General features: G+C 47.1%; 1 protein-coding gene across 5 annotated transcripts in view; it reads right to left on the minus strand.

Moving 5' to 3' along the window:
* Nucleotides 1–26,002, minus strand: part of LOC102443365 (ubiquitin-associated and SH3 domain-containing protein B) — a 120,138-nt gene extending 94,136 nt beyond the window's left edge. For 4 of the 5 annotated variants that reach the window (XR_012897780.1, XR_012897781.1, XR_012897779.1 and 1 more), the window contains exon 1: nt 25,330–26,000. Coding sequence is in view for 2 of the 5 variants with exons in the window: in XM_075909792.1 (XP_075765907.1) it covers nt 25,330–25,490 (161 nt within the window). In the remaining 3 variants the exon portion in view is untranslated. Of the gene's footprint in view, nt 1–25,329 lie in introns of all 5 variants that reach the window. The other variant, XM_075909793.1, reaches the window with a different exon arrangement.
* Nucleotides 26,003–26,286: the final 284 nt, after the last annotated feature.

Raw genomic sequence — 26,286 nt, forward strand, 5'->3', positions numbered from 1 at the left:
GCCTGGCGTAGCACTTTTAATGGAGTTATAGCAGGAATGCATGTGGCCCCATATGTATTACTGAATTCTTATTATCTGCTGAAAGCTAGGATTAGAATGGGTTGGATAAAGTGGTCAATATATTTTGTGCTATCAAAATATAGACTTCGAATAATAAATGACATTTGCTACACACATCTAAAAGAATTAGGCCTATGCCATGTACAGCAACTTTTCCTAATATCCATCAATTTGTAATATACATTAGCAGCACACAGAGGCCTGGAAAGATGACACACAACTCCAGTTACGTAAACAGCGTAGCTCGAGTCGACATACTTTAAGCCAAGCTTGGCGCCGTCTTCACAGCGGGAGGTTGATGGGAACAAATGCAAACTCCTCACAAATTGAGGAGTACCAGCACTGACCAAGGGTGCCCTCAGCTTTCGATTTCGCGGGTCCTTACTAGACCCACTGAATTGAATGCCAGAAGAATGATCTCCTGTGCAGCAAGTGGAGCCGGAGCCATTGTAATGGCTCAGAAGGAAAGAACTTGGTTAGATTTTGGGGGAGAGGAGTTAACATTTTTATTTCAGGACCACTTAGTGGTCATTCTTATCTTCCAGAGGTCTGCAGAAAGAAATAACTATAGTACGCAAGTCAGAGAGGTTATCTGACCATGGGGATGGCAGCCATTCAGGAACTGACCCATAACAGCTCCTGCAGCTCAGTCAGGGGGCAGGGGGTGTTGGACGGAGGATGGCTTCACAACACAGGGTTTAAAACATGTAAGGACTAACTGATCTCTCCCGCTGATTTCAATCAGGAGAGATGTCACTGAATGCAAGGGAATTACAATGGCAAGGGTAAACCTGGAACCCCACTGAGTTCACTAGTCACTCTTGAACTTACACTGTGATCAGAATCAAACCCTTTTACTTCCTGAAACTCAGATCCTACCAGTGTCAGCCCTGCCCTTTGCCCTTCAACTTGTGTGCAACCATGGTGTGCGGCAAGTCTTTCAAAAGAAACCACACTAGCAGAGGGCCTGTGGGCAATACACAGACACCAAATTTAAAGCATTTTGCAGAAGATTAGGGGCATGCGAGGGCTCTGGCGTCTGTAGCCAAATCATTTCCCTCCCCCTCTGTGCAGTGTCCTTTACACTGATTGCTTGAGTTGATATCCTGCTTCCCAGAAGTGGCTGTTGCATGCACAGTCTATAATTTGCACAGCCCTGTAGGCTACAAGGCACTATATAAATGTAAGATGTTATTGGGCACGCATCTGGACTTCATAATCCGTGGTCAGGAAAACACATTAAAGCCTAACCAGTCCTACTATGTCGTAAAGCAGGTTATGTTTGTACAATTACAGCGCTCCCACATATTCACCCTGTGGTATGAACCAGTTTCTTGGCACCAGAGGCCTGTCGTGAAATTTTAGCCATCTGGTTACGCTCTATAGTTCAGTTCTCATAAAGGGTATTTCCCAGCATCTCTGAGCTAATAAGAATCACCGGCTTCTGCTACTAACGCTGACAGTTCATTCCCTGTTACACAAGGGCAGGCTTTTAAAAGAGAAGCAAACCACACATGGACCACAAATTGCAGCCTAATTTCAACTTTATCTGTCTGCACCTATATTTAATGCTCAGTGTCTTTGAAATCATTTAGAATTCAGTAGACACATCATTGCCCTATGGTCAGGACTGATGTGGTGCGGACAGTTGTACCAGAGCTCAGGAAGTGGGGGGGGGGGATGTTAAAACGTTTGAAACTAGGGGGAAAATGGGTGGGGACAGCAAATGTGCTGTACTGGGTCCCCAAATGTGCTGTACTGGGCCTGTCTATAGTTGCTTTGTGCCAGCTAGAGTAATGAGAAGAGGCTGGCAAGGGGCCCATTGGAGTGTCCCACTCCCAGCGCAACTGGCAGCCCAAAAGAGGGTTGGATCAGGGCATCAGACATATGGGTGGGGTGTCCCTGATGCCCTCTGCTCTTTGTGCCCCTGTAATAGCTCACAGAGGGCATGGAAGAAGGGGTATACTTTAGGGCTTCTTCCAGGGCTGGCCTCAGCTGAATCAAATAACCAGAAAAACACTTTAAAACCCCGACTCTCAGGAGAGGTTTCATACATGATGGAGAAGGAGGAAAGAGCAAGGAAGCACATCTGTTAACACTTGCTGTGCACCTCACCTTTCACTACTGTCGCTATGCACACCCCCTCCAGCCTGTGTCCATGGTCAGTCTCTCATTCCACAGCTAGACGGTTAAAAACGACAGCTGATCAGTTATGCAGTTATGCTATTCGTCTGAGGGTTTGTGACCTCTGTTCACTTCTGAGCCGCTGCTCTATTACACATTTCCTGCGCTAGGCAGACATATTCTGAGCTCAAGGTCAGTAGCATTGCTCTCTGTCAGCCTCTTGTGATCCCATACACGTCAGGGAGGGGACAGGAGGAAAAGGAAGGAAGGGACTGTGTTTTTGGACAGGATTCAGCTGTTTCATTGTCTTAAAATACTTTAGGAATACAGGGTTCAGCAAAAGGAGGGGACACACACAGCAACACAGACAAATCTACAGCATGTTGTGTGATGTGTTTGGAAGTTGTTAGTACTGGTGACATAAGGAGTCTCTCCTGTACTATTACATGAATACAGAATAGGCTCTAATGGTGGGGCTGTTGCAGTCGATCCTAGCCAGTCTAGTGAAGAGGGGCGCTCCCATCGATGCCCAGAGTCCTGCTCCTATGAGTAAGGGAAGTCGAAGGGAGATCATGCTCCCTTCGACTTGCCACAGCGTGGATGGTACCAAAGTGTGAGTTAAGATACATTCGACTTAACGTAGCTGGAGTTGCGTATCTTAATTCAGACTGATCCCCTATTGCAGACCAAGGGTATGAGCGGAAGGGCACTGTTGCTGCAGCTAAGGAGGAGCCAGGTGAAATTTTCAGAAGTGCTTCAGTGACACAGGCATCACTGGACAGTCCGTGTGGTTTAGGTGCTTTCGGAACGTGCTGCACAGCATCTTCGTGCATGTGAAGGCGCGCAGCTTTGTAAAACACCGGGGCTGCTTCCCCCCTGCCTTGCCCTTGCTCAATCACTTCCAGCTTTGCAGTGTGCGTGGAAAACGTTGCTACTCTGACTTGATAAGGCAAAGCAAAGGGTTGAAGTTCCAGCACCATATTCTCTGCAATCAGTGAGACTAAGCACACGCCTGCCGTTAGACATGTGCCATGGGGCTTTGCTGAGTGGGAGTCTGTGGTTGTATCTACACAGCAATAGGGAGGCCCAGCAGCAGCACGTGTAGGCATGCCCCAGGTAGCTTGCTAAAAATAACGTCGGGGCAGCAGGGCGGACTAGCAGACTCTGACCTGGGCCACTTGCTCTGGCAGCTAGCCCAGGCCACGGCTGTGCTGCTACTTGTATAGCGAGCTAGTTCCATCAAAGCTGGGTGTGTCCACATGTGCTGCAGTCTACTCCTGATTGCAGTGCAGACATACCCCAAACGTTCCTGTCTACACACAAGCGTGGTACCAATGCTTGTGTGCTGACCTCTAAGCAACTGGTGCAAACCCTTGCATGGCCTCATCTACTGACAGAGCGCAGCACGACTGCCCGCAGTGGGGCTCTTAGGCTTTGTTGGGTGGGGGCAAAAGAGGCAACTGCCCTGCGACCCGACAATTTAGAAGGGCCTGGGCCACTGCTACTACTGCAGCAGCCCCTGACGCTTTAAGTCACACCCGGAGCCCTGTGCAGCAGGCTCCCAGTGGGCCTGAGGGCTGCCTGGGGGCGCCAGGCCCTAGCCCCACCCTTTTTCACCCGAGGCCCTGCCCCTTCCAGGGCATAGAGCCAACCCATCCCCCTCCACCTTGCCTGAGGGAAAGAAGTTAAATTGCGAGTAACTGACTAATCGAACAGTCGATGCATTTTGCATCAACTATTCGATTAGTTGTCAGGGCATCTCCTAGAGCTGTTGCTACACTTCAAAGGCAAAAGCGCCGTGTGGAGCCCAGGGTCACTGACCCCAGGCTCCATGTGGCACTGCCACTTTAAAACGCCGCAGAGAACCCAGCATCAGGCTCCTCGCGGCATTTCAAAGCGGCAGCACCGCATGGAGCTCAAGATCAGCTGGGGATTCCCGCGCTGAGCCCAGGCTCCATGTGGTGCGGGCTCCCTGCAGCGTTTCAAAGTGGCAGCACCACATGGAGCCCGGGGTCAGCAGGGAGTCACCCAAGTGGGCCCCGGGCTGCACACGGTGTTTCAAAGCAGCAGCTCTGCATGGAGCCCAGGGTCTGGCCCCAGGCTCCATGTGGCACTGCCACATTGAAGTATCCGTTCCTCTCCCCCACTTGCTGCCCCTTTTTGATAGAGGCAGCGGGGGCTAGGGAGAGGCGGGGAGCAACTAGTCGACTAGACTGTTGACTATCCAATAAGCATTTACTTATCGGATAGTAGACTAGTCCAGTGTTTCTCAACCAGTGGTACGAGTACCCTTAGGGTACTCAAGAGAAGTCTGGCGCGTACGTCAACACAACTGAAATTTGAGGAAAACTAAATTTTTGTTTGAAGTTTTAAAGCGCTTTATTATTTTTGTGCTTTTTACACCCAAAAATTTTGTCACTCGCCTGCCTACAATTAAGTAGTTTAAACAAATGTGTTGCAAGGGTAAAACAAAATGGTGTGTGTCTGAAAACTGTAGGTACTGCGTGTGTGTGTGTGTGTGCGTGTGCGTGTGCGTGTGTGTGTGTAATAAAAGGTTGAGAAACACTGGACTAGTCCTTCACATTCCCAGTCCAAGGGCCTAACAAGTCTGTTGGCATTGGCCCCCCTGGGGGATGTGGCTATTACTAGCATGCAAGTGGGGGAACATTTAGATTTGCTTCAGTGAGCTCTGAACTGGGCCCTTAAATGAGACGCCATAATTATGCAGTAACAGTCCCGGCAGCAGTCAAGGCCATCTTTTGGGGGTATTTCATACTTTCTTGCAAATGAGAGAATGATTTGATTAAAGATAAAAATCTGCTGGAAATTAGTGTTGCTCCAGGAAATTATGGTCTGGGAAGGCTTACACTGACGAGAGCGAGAAAACCACCAGACCTTTTCTAACAGCGTCTGAGAGTTACAATGATGGATTTATAAAGTTCGATATTTCCAGAGATGAGCGTTAGAGCTGATAACCAGAACGAACAGCTTCCTCTGGCTATCACTTCTCATTTCCTATAATACAATCTACTTCCTTAAAAAAGCTTTTCTTATTAGGTTTTATGCCTCCTCCCCTTCATGAAATATGGTTAGAAGATTGCAGGCAATAATCATAATAAAGCAAGTCTTGTGGTGGTCATTTTGTGCTGCATAAAAATAAGAGCATGAGGCTAAACTCTGCTTTTGTGTCAAGCCGCGTGAATCCAGAGTGATTGCATGGCTTTCAGTGGAGTGACTCCAAGTTTACAGCAGAATCTGCCCCACGATAATCTACAGTTCCACGTGATGGAAACTGACAAGGTTTTACAAGCATTACCGAGACCAGTTTAAACACTGTTGTTAAAAACCAGAAAACAAAGTACATTTGTCTCTAAATCCTTCGGTAGCTGGTGCAGGGGGTTGTTTTCTCATACGGACAGGCAGCCTGTTCCTGAAGAAATCAAGAACTTGAGGGATCTCAGCTCTTGCGAGGACTCTCTGTGTAGCTTTAAGTAAGACACTTCGAGTAATGTTGTTAGAGCCTTTCCTGAGATGCCTAAACCCATGGGACAGGCGAGGATCACTGAGCTGGACTAGATGGCTCCTGGCAGTCTGGATTTAAGCACCTGTTTCTGAAACAGGGGTATGTCCTGCCATCTCATCTCCTCCCCACTCCCCTATTAGCCCACTGGTTGTTTGTGGATCACATTCTAGGGCCTGTCTCTCCCCATTCATTGTACATGTGCTTAATTCAGCTTTGTGGATCATGGTGCTGTTCTTGTGATTTTTTTTCTAGGTGCCTAAAAGCTGGGTGCTGTGCTGTTCAGCATTGTAACATCTCGATCCCTTATTGGATTCCACCGTTGGAATTTTTGAAAACTTTACTCCTGAGCTTTATATGTCAGACTGCCACTTACTTGCTGCTTGACTCTGGACAGGTTAGTTAGGGTCAACTTTTCAAAAGTAGCCTCTAATTTTAGGTGTCTTAATTTTAAATCCTTAAAGGACCCAATTTGCAACTGGTGTTGAGCACCACCTTCCTGATGCCTGAAATAGAGATTCTAGATATTCAGCACCTCTAGAAATAGGCACCTGCATGTTTAAAATGAGACACCCCCCTCCCCAAAAAGCAAAAATGCCACTTTAGAAAATGTAAGGTTCGTCTTTCTGTATGGCAGTTTTTGCATCTGTGAAATGGGGATAATCATTCCTCATTTTCACACTGGGGATAGTCACCTGGAATTTGAGTAGGTGGTGAATATAATTATTATAGCATAATATGTGTGTTTGAAATTAAAAGCCAGAAAAGAGCGAATCTTTGCATCTGTACATCTGTTGGGTCAGAGGCTTTGGCAACAGACTGTTCTGGGTGCAGGTTGATAGTTACAAATAGGGATGTAATAGTGTAGTTGACTAACTGATAAGCAAAAGCTTATAGATTAATGCTATAGACTACACGCATTTCTTCCCCACCCTCCCGCCAGTACACTTTTTAGCAGGCTGGCCAGCAGCCCGGCTCTGTTCTGGCTCACGCTGGGTCCAGGACCTCCCCCTGCTATGGCTCTGCATTTAAAATGTATTAGGAGCCAGGCAGGCAGACAGCCCAGCTCAGTTCCAGCTCATGCTGGGTCAGAGAGCTCAGACCCTCCCGCCTAGGCAAGGGCTGCTGCCCCCCCCTCCCCGTGCTGCTGCCTCTTTATCAGAGGCAACAGCACATGGTGACAGGCAGCCAGTCCACGAGGGAAGCTGGTTTTTAAACTGGCTCCCCTCACAGACCAGTTCCTGCCTGGCACCCCATGCTGCTAGAGAGGCAGCAGCACAGAGTGACAGGGGGTCCTTTGGAGTGAGGCGCACTGGCTGCCAGCCCCACCCCCGGGGAGTATAGAATAGTCGACTAACCGATAAGAATTCATGAGGTTACTCAACTATTCAATTAACTGATATTTAACATCCCTAGTTACAAATACAACCAAATAACTGAATTGTGCAAAACATCACAAGCAACAGGACTCATTATACACAATTAAAAAAAAAATAGCTGATGAAAAACCAAGAGGAAACAGAATTAGAGCTGTGATGGGCAAACGAGGCTACGGAGTTGACCACACGATTGTCCTAACCCAGTGTTTCTCAAACTGTGCTCCACAGAGCCCTAGGGCTCCTCAAGGCTGACAAACTGGAAACATCAATAGGTACAACACATACAATCAGAGGACCGCTGGGGCGCCGCATAAATTTTTACGCATGTAAAGGGCTCCGGAGCCCAAAAAGTTTGAGAACCACTGTCCTAACCAATCCCAGTCTCCCAGGACCGCGTAGGTTTGATGTGGTGCCTTTGTTGTGCACCAGCTCTCCGAACATGGATGATTTTCATGCAGACCTTTACAGATTTTTGGAATGGGAATGACCAGTGTTTCCTGTTTTTTTTCAGAGCACAGCCTGGACTTCATGTTTGTCTAATTCAATAAAAGAAAAACAGGGAACAGTAGAATAATTTCCAGTGGATTTTATATAGTGATGGAAAACTTGTCTTCTGCTTTGACATTTACTTTGCAGCAAAAGGGATCATTATCTAGTCACAATATTCAATCCCATTTTCATTATCTCAGATTAATTGTTCCGTTGTTTTAAATGGAAGGCTATTCCGTAGTAGAGCCAACTACATATAACACAATTTCAAAACTAACTCATTACATCTAAGCACAAGAGAACTGGCTTGGAAAAAATAAGTTTTGTTCCTCACCACACCTACCCCCAACCTGCGAAACCTTTGTCCACTGCTAAACAGGCACCCCACGAAACATATACTAAGGGTCTGAAATGTTCTGTTAACAAAACATTTTTTGATTTTTACTGCTGAGTTCAGAGGTTCAATTAGAATCTGAAGTGCCATATAAGAAGCCATTTTTTTGTTGTTTGCAATCTAGCCGTGATTTCAGACTGCTGAAAGCTGGACTCAGCTCTGCAGCTGAGTTGCTGCATGACGGAAGTCACTTAGGCCAAAAACTTTTTACTTCAGATGCATTTCCAGAAGAACTGAGCAGTGTTCTGGCTAAGCTGGGCAGCAGCCCAGCTTCACAGGTGGTTAATCAGCCCTGCCCAGTCAGAGGCTCAGGGCTCTGTGCAAGGAGCTGACTGATTAATCACCTGTGAAGCTGTGCAGCTTAGAGGGAACCCTGGAGCTGAGCATCCAGGGGTCAGGATTTTCCCAAGTGGTTAGTTGGTTTGGGAGCCCATCTTAAGACAACTGAGAGGGGCCTGGTTTTCGGAAAGGGCTGAGCAGTTTTCTCTGGATATAAGGTCTCCATAAGGAACCTCCCACTGGTCATCCCAAATCACTAGTAACTTCAGAAAACCTTTAATCAATTTAATTAATTTAATTTAATTTAATTTAAATTTAATCAATTATAACTAAAAAACAACCCCCAAAAAAACCCAACCCCACCAAGGGTGAAATTCACCCTACTCAAATAATGAGTAGGTCCTCTGGTCTGTTAGAGAAAAAACTGCCCCCCCAGTAAAAAAGTTTGGCCAGGCCGCTCTTGCTATAGTGGGCTGCAGTACTCCTTGGGAGAAACCGGCCGCACCCTTCCTGCATACCATTGCCTATAGAAAAAGGGAAGGTGTGAAAAGGGGAAAATAGCCTCAGACTCTCCCACCCGTCACCTTGGCGTGAGAACTGCGGGGCTTACCTGGTCGCATGAAACCTGCTGAGCCCTTTGAAAAGCCTTAGCACCCCTGGGACACAGACCCCCCCACTTGGTGACCATTGGGACATATATGGTAAGAAGCGCAGGAAAGCGATGTGCAGATTTGGGGATAAATACCCATCGCACAGTTTGCTCGAGGAGGCCTTTGAAACACACGTGCATGTGCCTTCCCGTGTACTTCAAAGCGCTGCCGACCTGATCAACCGACCAGCCACCTCCTCCGACTCTCAGGCGTAACCAAGGCCTTCACAACCTAACCGATATCTTTGAAATGTTCCGTGTGCTGTGTAAGTTGGTATGTAAAGCAAAATGCAGGACAATGTAGCACTTTCAAGACTAACAAGATGGTTTATTAGATGATGAGCTTTCGTGGGCCAGACCCACTTCCTCAGATCAATATGTGGAAGAAAATAGTCACAACCATATATACCAAAGGATACAATTAAAAAAAATGAACACATATGAAAAGGACAAATCACATTGCAGAACAGGAGGGGGATGCAGGGGAGGGGGGAAAGGAAGGAAGGTAAGTGTCTGTGAATTGATGATAGAGGTGGGGAGAGTGGAATGTTTGTGAGTTAATGGTATTAGAGGTGATAATTGGGGAAGCTATCTTGATAATGGGTAAGATAGTTCAAGTGTTTGTTCAATCCTCTTTGGAGAGTGTCGAATTTTAACATGAATGACAGTTCAGAGGATTCCCTTTCAAGTGCAGATGTAAAAGGTCTTTGTAGCAGAATGCAGGTGGTTAAGTCATTGAGACAGTGTCCTTTCTGGTTAAAATGGCAAGAAACTGTTTTTTCTTTGTGATCTTGTCTGATATCTGTTTTGTGGGCATTAATCCTTTGGCGAAGTGTCTGAGATGTTTGTCCAATGTACATAGCAGACGGACACTTTCGGCACATGATAGCATAGATTATATTTCTGGATGCGCAGGAATATGTGTTCTTGATCTTATAACTCACTTGGTTAGGTCCAATAATGGTATAAGCAGAATAAATATGTGGACAAAGCTGGCAACAGGGTTTGTTGCAAGGGAAGGTACCAGGGTTGGTATTAGTGTGGTATGTCCTGTGGTTGTTGGTAAGAAGGATTTGATTGGTATGTAGGATTTGATTTTTTCTTGTTGTATAAGCTTAGTGTTGTAGTTGTTTTGGGTAGTACATAGAGTTTGTAGTTATCACTGTTATTTAATTAGTGTAGCTGGATATTTTTAGAATAGAGACTATTCCCCTTGCCATTCCCATCCTTATATCTCTGACACGTTTCACTAGAAATCGTAGAATAAATATAATAAATATTGTAAATTCATTATTAACACGGTCTATTAAAAATCTTAGAATAAATACTATAAATTCATCACTGTCGTAAATAAATATCTTTAATTTACAAAAACGGTCCACCTGGTTCTGTCCTTCCCCCCCGGGTATACATCATCGGACCTGTGGTCCTCGCGACATGGTCCTCTGTGAATTTCACCTTGGGGCATGCAGACATTATGGGTGCTACAACAACAAAGCTGGAAATTGTCCATTGATATGGGTAACCCACCTCTCCAAGTGATCATTGCTATCAACAGAACAATTTTTCCATCAACCTTGTTGTGTCTATACCAGGGATTAGGCATGGCTTAATTACAGAGTTCAGGGTGTGTGGATTTGTCGTATTCTTGAGTAACGTAGCTAGGTCAATGTAAACTTTGCTTTCCCTATGGTACTTTTATGACTGTCCATCGCCATGGTATCTGAGTGCCTCACTATCTTTAACAAATCCATCCTCATTTCATTCCTGTGAGGTAAGGCAGTGCTATTACCCCCATTTTACACATGGTCAACTGAGGCACAGAGAGACTAAGGGCCAGATCCGCTGAGAGGAGAGGCAAAGAGGGCGGTTGTCCTGGGGTGCTTGTGATTCCAAAGAGCCCGGGGTTCCCGGCAGCCGCCACCGCTCCTAAGACTGCTGAGAAGTCTCAGTACGCAGGGAGGATAATTTCCTTTAGTCAGTGGAGTAAAAATTAGTGACGGTCATGAGGAACAGTGAAAGATAATCTGTGGGAGATATTTCAAATGGTGATCTGTCGCTTCAGATGCTATATGGTCTAAGTGTGTGAAAGCTTGGTGCTTAGAGACAAGGGCTTGTGGCTGCCTTGGCTGATTTTCATCCCGTGCTCAAATGCTTACAATGTCAGACTAACTTCCTGTTTTACTTTTCCACTGACCTTCTAAATGTCAGAAAGAATTAAAAAAAGAAACCCCCGCTATGGCTGCAGCTTCTCCACCCTCTCCGGGTCTCCTGCGATTAGTATAAGGGGCAGTGCAGCATATGGCCGCTCTGGCTTGACCCAGCACCTCCTCAGGTCCATGGAATTCTTCCCACTCACATCAGCGGGCACTGGGACAAGCCTCGTACACAGAAGGCTATATTGTCGCTTGTAAGCCACAGTTAGGGTTACCAGATGGGTGTCAAAAAAATACTGGACACACATGATCTCAGAACGGGATGGGGGGAGACCAGCCGGCGGGAGGCAGGGCTGGCCGGGAGGAGGTTGGGGGGAGCAGAGCTGGCCGGGGAGGAACCGGCCAGCGGGAAGCAGGGCTGGCCAGTAGGGGGTCAGAGGGAGCAGAGCTGGCTGGGGGGGAACAGGCCGGCGGGGGCCGGGCTGTCCCAGGAGCGCGCAGATCCCGGGATGCTGCTCGTCTTGCGCACGGTCCTGGCGGGGTGCACGGGCGAGTCCATCCCTGCCCTCCCACACACGGTGTTGTTGTGTCCTGCGTGGCTGGTAGGCACACTCACACAGTGTGAGCGCGTCTACCAGCCAGGCAGTACACAACTATGTACCGATACTCATGATAACAATAAAACTTACTTATTCCTGGACAGAAAGCTCAAATACTGGACTGTCCGGTTCAAAACCAGACACCTGGCAACCCTAGCCAATCTATGGGTACGTCTAGACTACATGCCTCTGTCGCCAGAGGCATGTAGATTAGGCTACCAGACATAGTAAAATGAAGCGGCAATTTAAATAATCGCCGCTTCATTTAAATTTACATGGCTGCCGCGCTGAGCCGACAAACAGCTGATCAGTTGTTTGTCGGCTCAGCGCGATAGTCTGGATGCTCCCCTGTCAACATCAAAGGTATTTGTCGACCACCCAGGTATACCTCATCCCCCCACAGTATATTCCCCTCTCATTCACCACCCTGGCTCAGCCCTGCTGACCGTAATGAAGGGGGAAAGCTCCTGGCCTACTGTCATCGTGAGCTGAGCCCTTTGAAAAGCCTTAGCACTGCTGGGATCACAAGCCTTTTTCTCATTCAAAACACTAGCAACTCTTCTACACTTGTGCTCCCACTGTTGCTATCTCTGGTAAAGCAGCATCAGTGGTAGCAGTGGTGGGAACGTTCAACCACCATGTTCTCTAGGCCTGCTCTTAATTGAAGCTTAGACCACAAGCAATGACAGGGGCTGCACTGGGCCTCCTGTTGGAGCCAGGAAATATTTAAAGACGAATCACCCTCAGTAGACACAGCCACACAATCCTTATGCTAAGAGAGATCCAGCTCTCTTACACTACGTGCACGCCGGCAGGGAAAGCTACAACAGGGCTGACCAGCTCCATGCAGCAGATTTCTGCCACCATTGTCACCCACGCCTCTTAAAGAACCATCTGTCCCGTCTATTTTCCCACTTCAATGGGCACTCTCTTGACTCACTTCTTTTAAACCCCCATTTGCACCCGCATGGCTCATCCCAAAACCAAACACAAGGCAGAGAAATCAGCAGCCAGTCCCAGGAGTTTCCTGAGAGAACAACAAAAGAATCCCAGCAGAGATTCTCAAATGACCCTGTTTGAAGGAAGCTTATAAAAGGAGAGGTCCTGTAGCACCACTTCTTCAGATGAGTGGAGCAAGAGGCACAGAGAGGCAGCGCCAATCTACATACCCTACAGACCATCTGTTTTAAAGTTCACTGGCAAAGGAACCTGCAGGGCAAGATGCACTGCTCGGATACTCTAAGTATCTATGACTAAATCACTGAAGTACTGTCCTTGCAAAAGCTTCCCCACTCCCCTTCATTTCAAATGGAGTTAAAATGCAGGTCCCTGAATGACAGCTTTCACACGGTGGTTACATGAAAACAATTTGCAATGCTGAGATATCGTTATCCGTTTCAGATGGTTGAGAAGGATTTCAAATACGTTAATCCAAGTCGGCATGCATCAATTTTTGAGGAGTCTTCAGTGAAATCAGCTGGGAAAGCTAATTTCTTTTCTCTTGGAGAAGACATCTAATAAGTCTATTGAGAAGGATCAGTGCAATTACACTTGATTTTGAAAATGAAAATTCCAGTAAGTGTTTGTTTGTTTTTAAGAGCAGGACATTAGAAAAAAAAACAGGAAATACTGCAGGATTACTCTGTGTTTTTGCAGAATTTGACCAATTTTGTAAAACTGAAATTAAGCACACAAAACCCTGGAAGGGCAGGTCCCACTGTGGTGTAATAGGCCATGAACCTGCAGCTGTCTCCAAACAAGAAGACTCTTATGTTTTCATGGAGCTCTGCTGACTTCTTTGGCATGGGAGTTTGCCATTGCTCATTGTACACTTGCAGCACTGTGGCTGTAGGTTGCATTGATCAATAGGAGCCAGTGATGAGAAGAAAATGTAGGCGAACAGGGTAGAAGGTGAGCGGATATGGATCTGTGGGTCGTTAGGATGCCAGCTGCCACTCAGTTGCACTGCTGCGATGCAACAGCACACCACTGCCCTGTGATATCCTAACAGGAGCTCTGTGCTTCAGGTCTACTTCAGTGCACTGGGCACCGACATCTTGAGTCAGTCTCTGCTCACAGCCTTCTGCACTTGGCTGAATTTACACTGACATGGTTCAGACCAGAATGATCACAGCATGTAGGAGGCCAGCTGCACAGCCGCTGTCTGGGAAACAGCCCTGCATTCTCTGTTATGTACTGTGACTCTTTAAAGTGTGCTCAGACCCCCAGGTGCTCGAAGAGCAGTGGGCAGTTATGGGCATCTTGTAGGTGTGCAGATAATGGCCTGTGAGGCACAGAAGCAGTGAGTCACAATTTACAAAGATGCTGCATTGCTGGTGTAAAACATATTGCGGGGGGAGAGATGGTGGAGACACAGCTTTCCCCCCAAAGGCCTGGGGACAGATTCTTATGTACTCTGAAACCCCTTAGGCTAGTGCACTGTGGCATAAAGGGGCCTTGGTGCAAACAGAACGATGTCAATTGTGAGCAAGCGCCTCAGTTGATATTGATCAGCATTTCTCACGGAAGTCAATGGCACTCTGCCCATTTACACCTGCTGAGGATACATGCTCACATACACTAAGGCCACTTTATACTATGCCTGCAGAGTATTGGAGCCTTACAAGAAGCGTGAAGGTGCAACATCCTGGGGTCTAGACATACTACGCACTTTGGCTAGTTTTAATGCTCCATGTGCGCTGACAACGTCAATGAGAATCGGACCTCCCCCAACATTTGAGAACTGTCTGAATTCTGACTCTCAGAAATGATGGCAGTTTACCCACTGATCATGTACTGTGATCTGACACGTACTCTTAATTACCAACCACTCTCATTTCAAGCATGTGATAAAGGGAAATGTTGTTTGTGGAAAATAAGCTAATAAAATCCTATGTGGAGAGGTATGTGGTTCTTACTAGAGATATCAGAATATTACTGAGTAATTCTATAGCATCTTTTATTCCAAAAGCTTGACAAACAATTAATTAAGTCTACGTCTTTGCCTTCAAACCAGTCAAAGCTCCTCTCTGATTTAATTTCTCCATTTGTAAAATGGAGAGAACGCTCACTCATTGTACATGGGCTCTGGGAAGCTTACTTCATTTATGTTTAATCTCGTATGATGATGAAAACGTTAACTATTATCTAGTATTACACATACATAGCAGGCCCGTATGCAGGAATTTCTGTGGGGGTGCTTTTTCTGTAAATGTGGACCACAATGTTTTTAAATATAAAGGAGTTCAAAATAGTCATGCAATAAATGTGCATGAGAGAGGTTAGTGAAAAATTTGAGTGGAAGCAGTGATTGGTAAAATGATTTAGTTAGAACATACTAAAAATGTGGATAGTAATAAAGGTTTTATAGAAATTCCTTTCTGGGATCATGGCGGGCAGCACGGCCGCCATGGCCCCCCACTCCCTCAGCCTCCTCTGCTGCTCTCCTTGCTTGGTGAAGCCAGCGTGGGGTTAATTCAGGTAGAGCTACTGGCCTGCAGGGCCAGGCCCGGGCGATTTCTCGCAGGTGGGAGGCACCGATCCTTTGGCCCTGCTTCGCTGCCGCCAGCCCCACCTGCCCATCCCCCTGCAACACAGCACTCTCTCATCCCTCTAACACAGTGGTCCTCAAACTTTCTGGCCTGTGGCCCACCTGGCTCAATGCAAACCTTTCCACGGACCACCAGTTGGTAATGGAAACTCGCCATTAATTACATAATTATGCCCGAGCCGTTTTGCTAGAGCTGCAGCTGGGGCAAACGGTTTAATTTAACCAGTAAGAAAGGAAATGTTAATGTAAATTATTAGACAGACTAAGCACTTTAACTTTCTCATGTTAGTTTATCAAACTTCATTTTAAAGAAAGTAAAATATTAAAGTAAAATATTTTGTCCAACACAAAAGGTTCCCATGTTTTCTTTATTTATGGCAAGGGGGGGGGGGATCTTTTTTGGGTCTGGGGCCACTGACCCACAGAAAAATCAGTTGGGGTATGTCTACACTACCCCGCTAGTTCGAACTAGCAGGGTAATGTAGGCATACCGCACTTGCAAATGAAGCCCGGGATTTGAATTTCCGGGCTTCATTTGCATAAGCGGGGAGCCGCCATTTTTAAATCCCCGCTGGTTCGAACCCCGTGCAGCGCGGCTACACGGGGCTCGAACTAGGTAGTTCGGACTAGGGTGCCTATTCCGAACTACCGGTACACCTCATTTCATGAGGAGTAACGGTAGTTCGGAATAGGAACCTAGTCCGAACTCCCTAGTTCGAGTCCCGTGTAGACGCGCTGCACGGGGTTCGAACCAGCGGGGATTTAAAAATGGCGGCTCCCCGCTTATGCAAATGAAGCCCGGGAAATTCAAATCCCGGGCTTCATTTGCAAGTGCGGTATGCCTACATTACCCTCCTAGTTCGAACTAGGAGGGTAGTGTAGACATACCCTGGGAGACCACACATGAGAAGCAAAAAAACAAAACAAAAACAACCCTCCCCAAACCCCCAACCCTCACTGATGTGGCCCCCAACTGAGACACTTGACTCCTCTGGAGCTCCAGCAACAACTGGAGGGGGGGAGGGACAGGGAGGACTGAGGTTCAAGGCTTCCTATTGGCTAGATTTACTCTTCTGGGATTCCAGGGTTACTGGATTTTGTGGACCCTCCCAGGCTCTGGGGTTGAGACAAAAATGTGGGGTTCAGTGTGCAGGACAAGGCTGCCAGCGAGAGGAATAAGGGTTCAGGGTATGGGTAGGAGATGGGATACAGGAGGGAGTGAGGGTGCAGGGTCTGGGTAGGAGGTGGGATGCAAGGAGGGTGAGGGTGCAAGGTCTGGGAGGGAGGAAGGGTGCAGGAGCAAGCTGGGAGTGGGGTATCTGGCCAGGAGGGACCATGCAGGAGCAGGCTGGGAGTGCGGGGGTCTGAGCATGAGGGGGTGGGGGACACTTACTTGCCTCTGCACCCCACGCCAGTCCCAGGCACTACCTCCCACTGCTCCCATTGGCTGGATTCGGTTGGCACACAAGCGCCTGCATGCTGCTGTTCCCCCAGCTGGGAGAGGGAGAGCACTTCTTCCCCGTGAGCCAGATCACGCGTGAGGCTCGGGGCTTTCTCTCTTCCCGCACACCCCAGTGGGAAGCTGGTGCTGGCACTCCAACCACCCAGGAAGGCGAGGCTGCAGTGCAGCGTGGGCTCCCCGCTGCAGGGGGAAGGTGGGGAGCTGAGCTCAATCCGCGGATCACCAGAAAGGAAGCCACGGCGCCCTCTCATGCTTACTTGGGGGACCATGGAGGGTGTTCACACCCTTCACACCCCCCTGTGTACAGACATGCATTGGATGGAATTGAGCTTTGTACAGGGGCTAGGATGCAGCACTTATGCTCCACGTTACTCTCAAAATAGTGATGCCCCTAGCGAGACCTTTGCACCAGCTCTCAACACGGGTGAATTTCACTAATGTATTATTCATGAGAAGAATTGGGACTAAAATCTCTTGTTGGATACAATGCTGACCAACACTGTCTCCTTGCTTCCTGTGCGCTCCCTGTGTTTGACTGTCTGGATCTATCTGTTGCCTCTTGTCTGTTCAGACTGTAAGCTCTTTGAGGCAGGCACTCTTTTTATTGCGTGTTTGTATTGCACCTATCGGGTTGCGGGCCATGATCAGGATATGAGGGGCTCCTGCAATGTCAATAAAACAATGTTTAATATTAGTGCAAAACAAGACAAATAAAATTTGGGAGCAAAAATCCCATCTGTCCCCACAGAGTAAGGTAGAGTTTAGGAAAATAAATGTACTGCTTTGTGCAACACAGCTGTCCCCAATGTTACTGAAAAAATCCCTTCTACAATCATGAGGCAATTACAGAGCACTTTGCTCTCAGCAACTACTCACATTCAAAGTTAAGGATGGACTTGAGTGCGTTGAGTAAGAATTGTCTATATTTTGTTGGGATGGGGGTGGAGAAAATAATAAGTTTTAAGAATCGAGAGGGGGGAAAATACATCTAATGCACTCCCACCTCGTCGGCAGAAATAATTTAGCAGTCACTATCTCCAAATGATTAATTCTAAACTATCATGAACTGCAGTGCCTACTTCTTACTGTGTAAGAAGAAATGACATTTACTTTAAATTGCAAAATGATGGGAAGAATGTGAATGAAATATGGTTAAAACCTCTTTCGGTGTCAAGCTATTAAAGGTCTCGCTGTTTATCAGAGTTACATATCTTCAACTTTGCCTCCAGTTTGCTCAGTGGCAGTTAACCTTTTGTCAGTATTTCCACAATGATCCCTCCCCAGTTGACAACGGTTGACTCGCATAACATTGATGCTGGCATGAAACATCGCACTAGAACCCCCAGTCTTACACACATTTGACAAATCGGGGGTGCAGGGGGACAAATAAACAAAATCTGTTTGACCAAACAAAACTGCTCCCTGTTTAAAGTTTTATTCTGTGGCTGGTGTGTTTGAGAAAGAGCCATGGCACTTCGCCCAGACTCCAGCCTAATTGCTCCAATTACTGGTAAAGTGACAGGGAACACAGTCAGCCCTTAGCCCCCAACACACATCAACAGCGGGAAGGACAGGAACAAACAAATGTTATGTTGCCTGTTTTAATATCAATATTGGCTAAACTCCTTTGGGCCCTCTCAAGTTGTTAATGTCTCCCTGATATTGTAAAGGTTTGACACCCCTGAAATATAGAGTTCTAGGACACAAGGAACAAGGAACTTACCACATAATGCTATTCGATTTGTACACCTAATTGCAGGATCCCAGTAACGGTTGCAAACTGCAATACAGCTTTTTCCCCCACCCCTAAAATGAGGCGGGCGTGCAAGAAAAACTTCCACCGGGAAGCTTTCATTCTGCACTACCACCACTTACAAAGCAAATATCCCAATGACTCATTGACCTTGGCATGGGTGTTATAAGCAACCTTTGCATAAGGATGCACCATCTTTAAACAGATTCCCCAGTCTCTGAGGCAAAAGTGTCCTGGTTCTCAGGATCACAGAAATGACTTTTTTTCACACCTCTCGACTCCCCTCCCGCCTCCTGAAGAAACCGGATTAATGTGAAGAGAGGCTAGGCTGCGGTTTAGGTATAAAATATCTCCAAGTAAAGATACAGCCTTGCTGCAGCCACAGCGCTTCAGGTTGTGATCTTATCACAGGGACAGGCTTGGCCAGCACTTTAATCAGATGGCCTCTTTTGCAAGCACTGCAAAAACTTGTGATGGCAATTCAATAGGAGTCACTCTTCTCTTTAAGGCCCTGGTACAGCAATGAGCTGTGTGCCAGAGATGCCTGTGACCACCCACCCAGGGCCCCAAAGTACCAGGGTCTGCATTCAAAGAGCTTGCTGCAGGACTGGGTCTAGTCCGGTATAGAAATAGTGTCCCAGCATAGTGTCTGATAGCCCTGGGGGAGTCACGGCCTTTTGAATGAGACGTACAAAGAGTGACAGCTTGTAATTAAAGGCCTTGGGTCTGATTAGGCCTCAATTGGAGTATTGTGTCCAGTTCTGGGCACCACATTTCAGGAAAGATGAGGAGAAATTGGAGACGGTCCAGAGAAGAGCATCAAAAATGACCGAAGATCTAAAAAATGTGACCTATAAGGGAAGACTGAAAGAATTGGGTTTGTTTAGTTTGGAAAAGAGAAGACTGAGAGGGGACGTGAGAACAGCTTTCAAGTACCTAAAAGGTACAAGAGGAAGAAAACAATATTCTTAACTTCTGAGGATAGGACAAGAAATAATGGGCTTAATTGCAGCAAGGGAGGTTTAGGTTTAACATTAGGAAAAAATCTAACTGTCAGGGTGATTAAACACTGGAATCAATTGCCTAGGAAAGTTGGGGAATCTCTATCATTGTAGATATCTAAGAGCAGGTTAGAAAAACATCTGTCAGGGATGATCTAGATGGTGTGTGGTCCTGCCATGAGTGCAGGGAACTGGAGTTGATGACCTCTCGAGGTTCCTTCCAGTTCTAGTATTCTATGATTTTTCAGAAACGGTGAGGGATGTCATATTTAATGTTGTGGCCATAATGAAACACAGATGATTGCAGTAATCTGTCTTCCTACATTTCCTCGCAATTTCAACTTCCTACAGTTTCCTGAATTGCTTTTCCTAAATGCTGGTGTAACATTAGGGTGCATTGTTAAACAGCCACTGTGTTTGAACCCAGAGATGGCTGCCTTTTACAGGTACTCTCAATTGAAAAATGCTCTTGAATATAAAATCATATTTTTTTCAAACAACTCTGTAATATTTAGTGACTTTATGCACTAATAGCTTTACCATTTCTTTGACATGTTAAAAACTGTACTGTGTGGCTTCCTTGCTTCATTGTTCAGGAATAAGTAGTGGACCCACTAACAGCTATACGGGACTTCAGAAGTGCTAGTATCAGGGTAATATGCAGATTATATGGAGGTAGTTCAACGAAATAATTTTTTCTTTGCAGGGCCATCCTTAGAGCATAGATTCATTTAGTCTCTGTCAATATTATTTGACTATCAAAATAAGACTACTTCATTAGGTCTTATCTTCAAACAACTCGCTTGGCTTCCCTATTCATTTCAGGACAAACTGTCCTTCCTAGTTTCTAAAAACCTCTCTGAATTTGACCTTGCTGATTCTTGGCAAAATTTTCAGGAGTGTTTTAGTGATTAAGGTCCTAAGTCCCATTTTCACTAAGGGCCAGATGTTCAATGCACTAAAAGCTATGGGAGTTAGGTACCCAGCTTGCTTTGGCACTTTTGAAAAGTCCACTGGGTGCCCATCTGCATCTTCATACACCTACATTCCTTTGAAAATCTGGCCTTAATGAACTTAAGTTCCTAAAATGTGTTTGAAAATAGGACTTAGGCTTCTAAGTTACTCAGGGTACATCTACACTAGCCCCCTAGATTGATCTAGGGAGGCTAATGAGGGTGACCGGAATTGCAAATCAAGCCCAGGATTTAAATATCCCGCGCTTGATTTGCATGTTCCCGGCCAGTCGCCATTTTAGAAATTGACTAGCCCGAAGTAATTGCCCGCGTCTACACGTGGCAGTGAAACGGGATTCCAGAATAAAGCCCCTAAATTGAATTAAGTGGTAAACCTCATTCCACAAAGAATACGAAGATACTGGACTGAACCTCAAGTATGTGAGTTGAATTCTTAGCTCTGCCATGCATCTTTGGTAAGTAACTTAAGTTCTCTGTGCATTATTTCCCCATCTCTAAAATAGGGATAACTATATTTCCCGCTGATGTAATCTACCGGGACTATAAAGATCTTTGAGATAGGGAGGGGCTGTCTTGGACTATGTGTTTATTCCATGCCTAACACAATGGGACTTTTAGGCACTACTATAATACAAATAAAATAATAATAAGCCCTCAGTCCTGGAGCAGGATTTGCAGTGGAGTCAATGAAATTCCATCTGTGGAATGCTAATGGGATATGGTCCCCACATGTATGTTTGCTGAAGCCTTTCTCCAGTGTTCCTTCCCTACAGCTGCTAACTCAATTGCAGTATCTGTGTTCTAGTGCAAAGCACAGCCCCATGCTTCCCTCTTGGATCTGGTCCAGCACAGATGTACACAATTGTTCAAAGCCCCAATGCTGAACCTAGGATCTGCAGCACATGAACTAGACCATTTAATTACTCAAGCCAGCATGCAAAATTTCATCTGTTAAAAGCCAGAGTGTGCAAAAAGCCTTATGTCTCATTACTTCCCAAACCAGTTAAATAAGTACTCAAAGGGGAAAAAATAAGCATTGCAGAGAAAAAAAGCAGATCTAGATGAGTAATTTGTAAGGGATTGCTTATTCAATTAATTATGCTTTTTTTTTTTTTTTTTTTTTTTTACTGTTCACTGAGTGAACAGATTGTGATCTTCAACAAATTTGCTATTTAAAATTGTTGATCAAATACTCCCTTGGTTTGCACTGAAATGGAAACGATTTTGATTAGACATGTGGTACTAGGAATATTTGTATTACAGTAGCTTGCAGAGCCTTGAGCCAGGAACAAATCTTGAGTGCTGTACAAATGAAGTCCCTGCCCCAAAGAGCTTGTGGGCCTGGTACCAGTAGGTTCTGTTCCATGGCTGGATGTGATTGGCTTTAGCGTGATTACAAATTTGAAATTCACTATCTTCCAACAAGCCCTCAAAAATTGCTCTGTCAAGGAAGATTCCCTTGAATAAACTTATTAGAGGTGGAATTCAGCCTTGTGTAGAAGGCCAACACAGGCTCAAAGCACCACCTGAATCCTCCTTAAGTCTCCCTGATGCCCAAAGAGCTTATGTGATGCACAGACCTTGTGCTGTTCACGTGGACATGGATGAATTTCAGCCTAGAATATTTGCAGAAAGCTAGTGCGATGGGGGAAAACACATGTGGGAAGTGGATTTATTTGAGAGGCTAATTATTAAGAGGCCAGAGCACATGACTTATGAGGAGAGGTTGAAGGATTCAGGCTTAGTTAGTCTATAGAAGAGAATAGTGAGGGGGCATTTGATAACAGCCTTCAACTATCTCAAGAGGGATTCCAAAGAGGATGGAGAAAGAGGCTGTTCTCAGTGGAGAAAGATGGCAGAATGAAGAGCAATGGTCTCAAGTTGCATTGAGAAAGGTCTAGGTTGGGCATTAAGAAAGACTATTTCCTTACGAGGTGCAGAAGCACTGGGACAGGTTCCCTAGGGAGGTGGAAGAATCTCCATCCCTAGAGGTGTTTAAGTCTCTGCTTGACAAAGCCCTGGCTGGGATGATTTTGTTGGGGTTGGTCCTGCTTTTAGCATGGGTTGGACTCGATGATTCCTGTAATCTGTTCCACACCTATGATTCTATTCTATTTTTTTCTCAGTATTCTTCCAGCACTGGCACAAACCCTAGAAGCATAAGAAGATTTCACACCCTTTTTCCATACTGAAATGCTGCTAGGTTGCTCTGTCTGTTACTAAGCAAATATGTTTTAACAGCACATAGTTTGAACACAAGAGAGGATCTTTGTGAAGTGAAAAATACCCAGCATTTAACTCTTGCAGGGACTCCGGAGCTACCGAGGGCCCCCAAACCCCTTTTGGTTCTGCTGAGGTTGGCGACAGGAAGCTGTGTAGCTTTGTGTGTTGACTCCTCTTTTGGCCCCCTGGGTGAGCTGGTGTTCTCCACAGGAACCTGGGGTCATGTACAGTGGGGGAAGCAGCGGAACTGATCCAGTGGAATGGACGCCTCGTGGATCCATTGTGAACTATGTGATGTCCCACATGGGATGTTCCACATGAAACTCAGTGTCCTGCTCTGTTCTCTTATGTCTACACTTCCGAGTCAGGCCTTCAATATGTGCCTATTGTCTCGGATGAACACGGATTCAAGGTGGCTAGTCCCACCTGTACCACCAGGGCTACACTCAGTAGTGTATTACCTTAGTAAAAGCTAGAAGTGCAGAGCTACCACCTGCTCCAACCTTGGCTAACAGATCTGGCTTTGGCAGCAGGGGCACATGCTTTTAGAACCAGTGATCCCAGATTCAATCAGCCAAATGACCTACCCAGGGCCATGGCAATGACATTAAGCCTTATATATTTTTAGTGTGTCACTACATTTGTCATTTATAATGTGGCTGTACCTAGAAACTTGATTATGAAAATCTCAGCCTCTGTCTCCTCCCTTTACACTTGCAGCAAAATGAGCATTTGGATAAAAGCCGCCTTCTGGGAAACAGCAATCCTGTGGGAATAATCCCTATAGCATGCTCTGTTCTGCTTATAAACCCTGCACTTTGGGAATCCCGACCTGTGCATTAGCCCATAATAGCACACCACTGGCAGCAGCACTTACCAGTCTGCTTTTATTTTTGTTTTGCTTCTTACTTACATTTGAATAACCATTTATTTGCAACATTCTCAGCAGACTGGAATACAATGCCAAGAGCCACACTATACACTGAGTCATCCAATCCCGGCACAAAGTTTATCCGTTAAATATACTATTATGGTATCATGTGGCAGGGAAAGAACTAGCTGTTTTGACCCCAGAGCCCAAATACCCCCCTGGAAATTTGGGGAGTATTTTTGCTACCTGTTCTTTGTATTTACCATCTCCCGGCTGGTATATCTAGGCTTTTCTTTCATTTTTTATGAACCGCAACTATGAAGCAAACTTCCATTTTAGCAACGCTTTGAACTATATGGTAACCAGGTACTCAACTGAAAAATAAAACAGCAGGCTATCCAACTAGACATCACTGTCACAAAGGTAATAAACAACAAAATGGTCTGGTAGCACTTTATAGACTAACAAATAGGTAACAAAAGGTAATAGTTGTTTTAATCTTTCATATCAAGAATTCTTTCCCCCATCTAGGCTGAGTAATAAGCGAGTGCATTTCCATCCAATCCGGGTGCTTTAAGTCATTGCTTCCTCAGTATGCCAATATGCAAGCATCCCTGTTTCAGTGCTACATCCCACTTTCTATATATGGCTATAGATCAGACACACAGACACAGAGAATAAGTAGGACAATGGAAAACACACATTGGATTTTGAGTGTGTGTATGTTCTAGTGAAAGCCATAGCATCATATGAATCCACAGATGACGTCTGTCCTTATCATCATTTGCGTATCTGTGTACCCATACAGAAAAACTGTACAGAAAATAGCCCAAGTTCTGATACCTCAACTACAGAAGGAAAATCTAGGTAGATCAAGCAGTCATCCCAATTCCTCTGGTTTGTTTCACAGCCTAAAATAACCCCACTCAGCAGCCATCATTTTAACAAGGGCAGGAGGGTCATTCTACTGAGGACTGCTGCCTCATGACTTCAGCACAGCAAAGAAATATTACAAAGGACTCTTGCTAAACTGTGCACGAAAAACCCACCGGATCTTGGATTTCCAAGGGCCGGGTTTTTGAACGCTGCTTCCATTAGCTCACCTGCAAGTCCCTGACAGCGATCGGCTCAGGTGAGTGAAGCGCTAACGATTGTAACAATAAAAAGGGGATGGATACGGAACGTGGTTTCTAATTGCTCCTTGTGGAAGCCCAATTCCCTTCCTAGCGGGAGCCGAAACTTCGGAAGCAATTTCTCCCCCGGAAGGGCAGACAGGCCGGTGGACACCGGAGCATCCTTCCAGCAGCGAGGCCTGGCCCCGTTTTCACAGTCGCGTGAACACGCTGATCTGCACGTTGCAGCTCAGCCCCTACTGCTACCTGACAGCCAGATCGCGAGCCTGGCGAGCCCGCAGCGGGACTGAGCCGAGCGGAGCAGCGCAGCAGCCAGGCCCGCGGCCAGCACCGCTCCTTGCGGCGCCTGCCTCGGCAGCCCTGGAGCCGAACCGCTGCCCGAGCCGGTCCCCTCCCTGCCAAGGAACAGGCGACCCCCCGCCTCCGAGCCACGGCAGTGGGTGGCTCTGCCTCGGCAGCCGAGCCTCTCCTCGAAAGCAGGCGGCGATTCCTGCGGGCAATGACAGGGGATCCGCAGAGCCCCCAGCTCTCCGCGGAGCAGGGCGCACCTGCGCTCCGCGCGCACTCACCAGCCCGGCCCGCACCGCCTGCCCAGCGCCGGGTCCGACACACGCGCCTTTCCTCCCGGAGCAACGTGCAGAAATGCCCCCCCCCCCCCCCCCCCGCCCCAGCCCTTGCAGCACAGGGGGAGGCATCACGCCGCGCCGACTTACGCCCGGGCTTTGGGGAACCCCATGGACAGGAGGACATCCAGAGACGAGCCGTGCTTGATGGTCCCCGCTCGGTGCTGCCTGGTTCTCCGGGGGGTGACTTTGCTGTAGAGCTCTTCCCTGGCAGCCATGGCGTGCGGCGCGGAGTTGCTGTACTGGGCCATCACGCAGCCATCGCCACACGCGCAGCGCGGCGCAAAAACAACGCGTCCCCCTCCCCGCTTCGCTCCGCGCGCCGCGGCCGGCGAGAGGCTGCTGTTGAATCGGGGCGAGCCCGGCTCCGCAGCTGAGCGTGGAGAAGCGCAGCAAACAGCTTCCTGGTGTAAAGCCACCTCCCCCCGCCAGCAGCTCACAAAGTCAGCCGCGCAGCCGGCTCGGTCCCGCTCCGCGGCGCACGTGTGCGGGAGAGGCGAGCCAGGCCCCCGCGGCGCCGGGAATGTGCGGGGAGGAATTTCTGAATGGAGCGGGAAGGCGAACGAAGCCCTTGTGGGCAGACTTCGCCTTTTCCTCGGCTGGGACCCTCCCCTCTCTTAAAGCTGCAGGCGGTGGATTCTATCCCAGGCAGCAGACACTGAACCGTCTGTGCGTGGCCGAGGGCTTGGACGAGCACTGCTGGGTTTGAACCAGCCGTGATCCCGGTCGTGGGGGCGAACCGAAAATGCCCGTTCCTCCAGCTATCCCTCCGTGGTCGGCTTGTTTGCACTGGACAGCTGCACTCCAGTGTGTCAGCTACCACGACTTGTTTCTGCTTTCTGATCCAAGCCCAACCTGGCAAGAATTAAAGTTTTGCTAGGGGCCATTTGTTTGGAAAACCCGAACATTACAGCGCTGGCTGCTACTTCTGGCAAACCCGTGGCCATTTTAGGGCTTGCTGTTCTCATTTTAAGGCTGCGTATTAGACGATTCTCAACATCAGGGGAGACCGTAGCTCCCTTTGCTCCAGAAACACAGGGCCCACAG

This window comes from Pelodiscus sinensis, chromosome 26 (assembly GCF_049634645.1).
Source record: "Pelodiscus sinensis isolate JC-2024 chromosome 26, ASM4963464v1, whole genome shotgun sequence".
Taxonomy (NCBI): Eukaryota; Metazoa; Chordata; order Testudines; family Trionychidae; genus Pelodiscus; species Pelodiscus sinensis.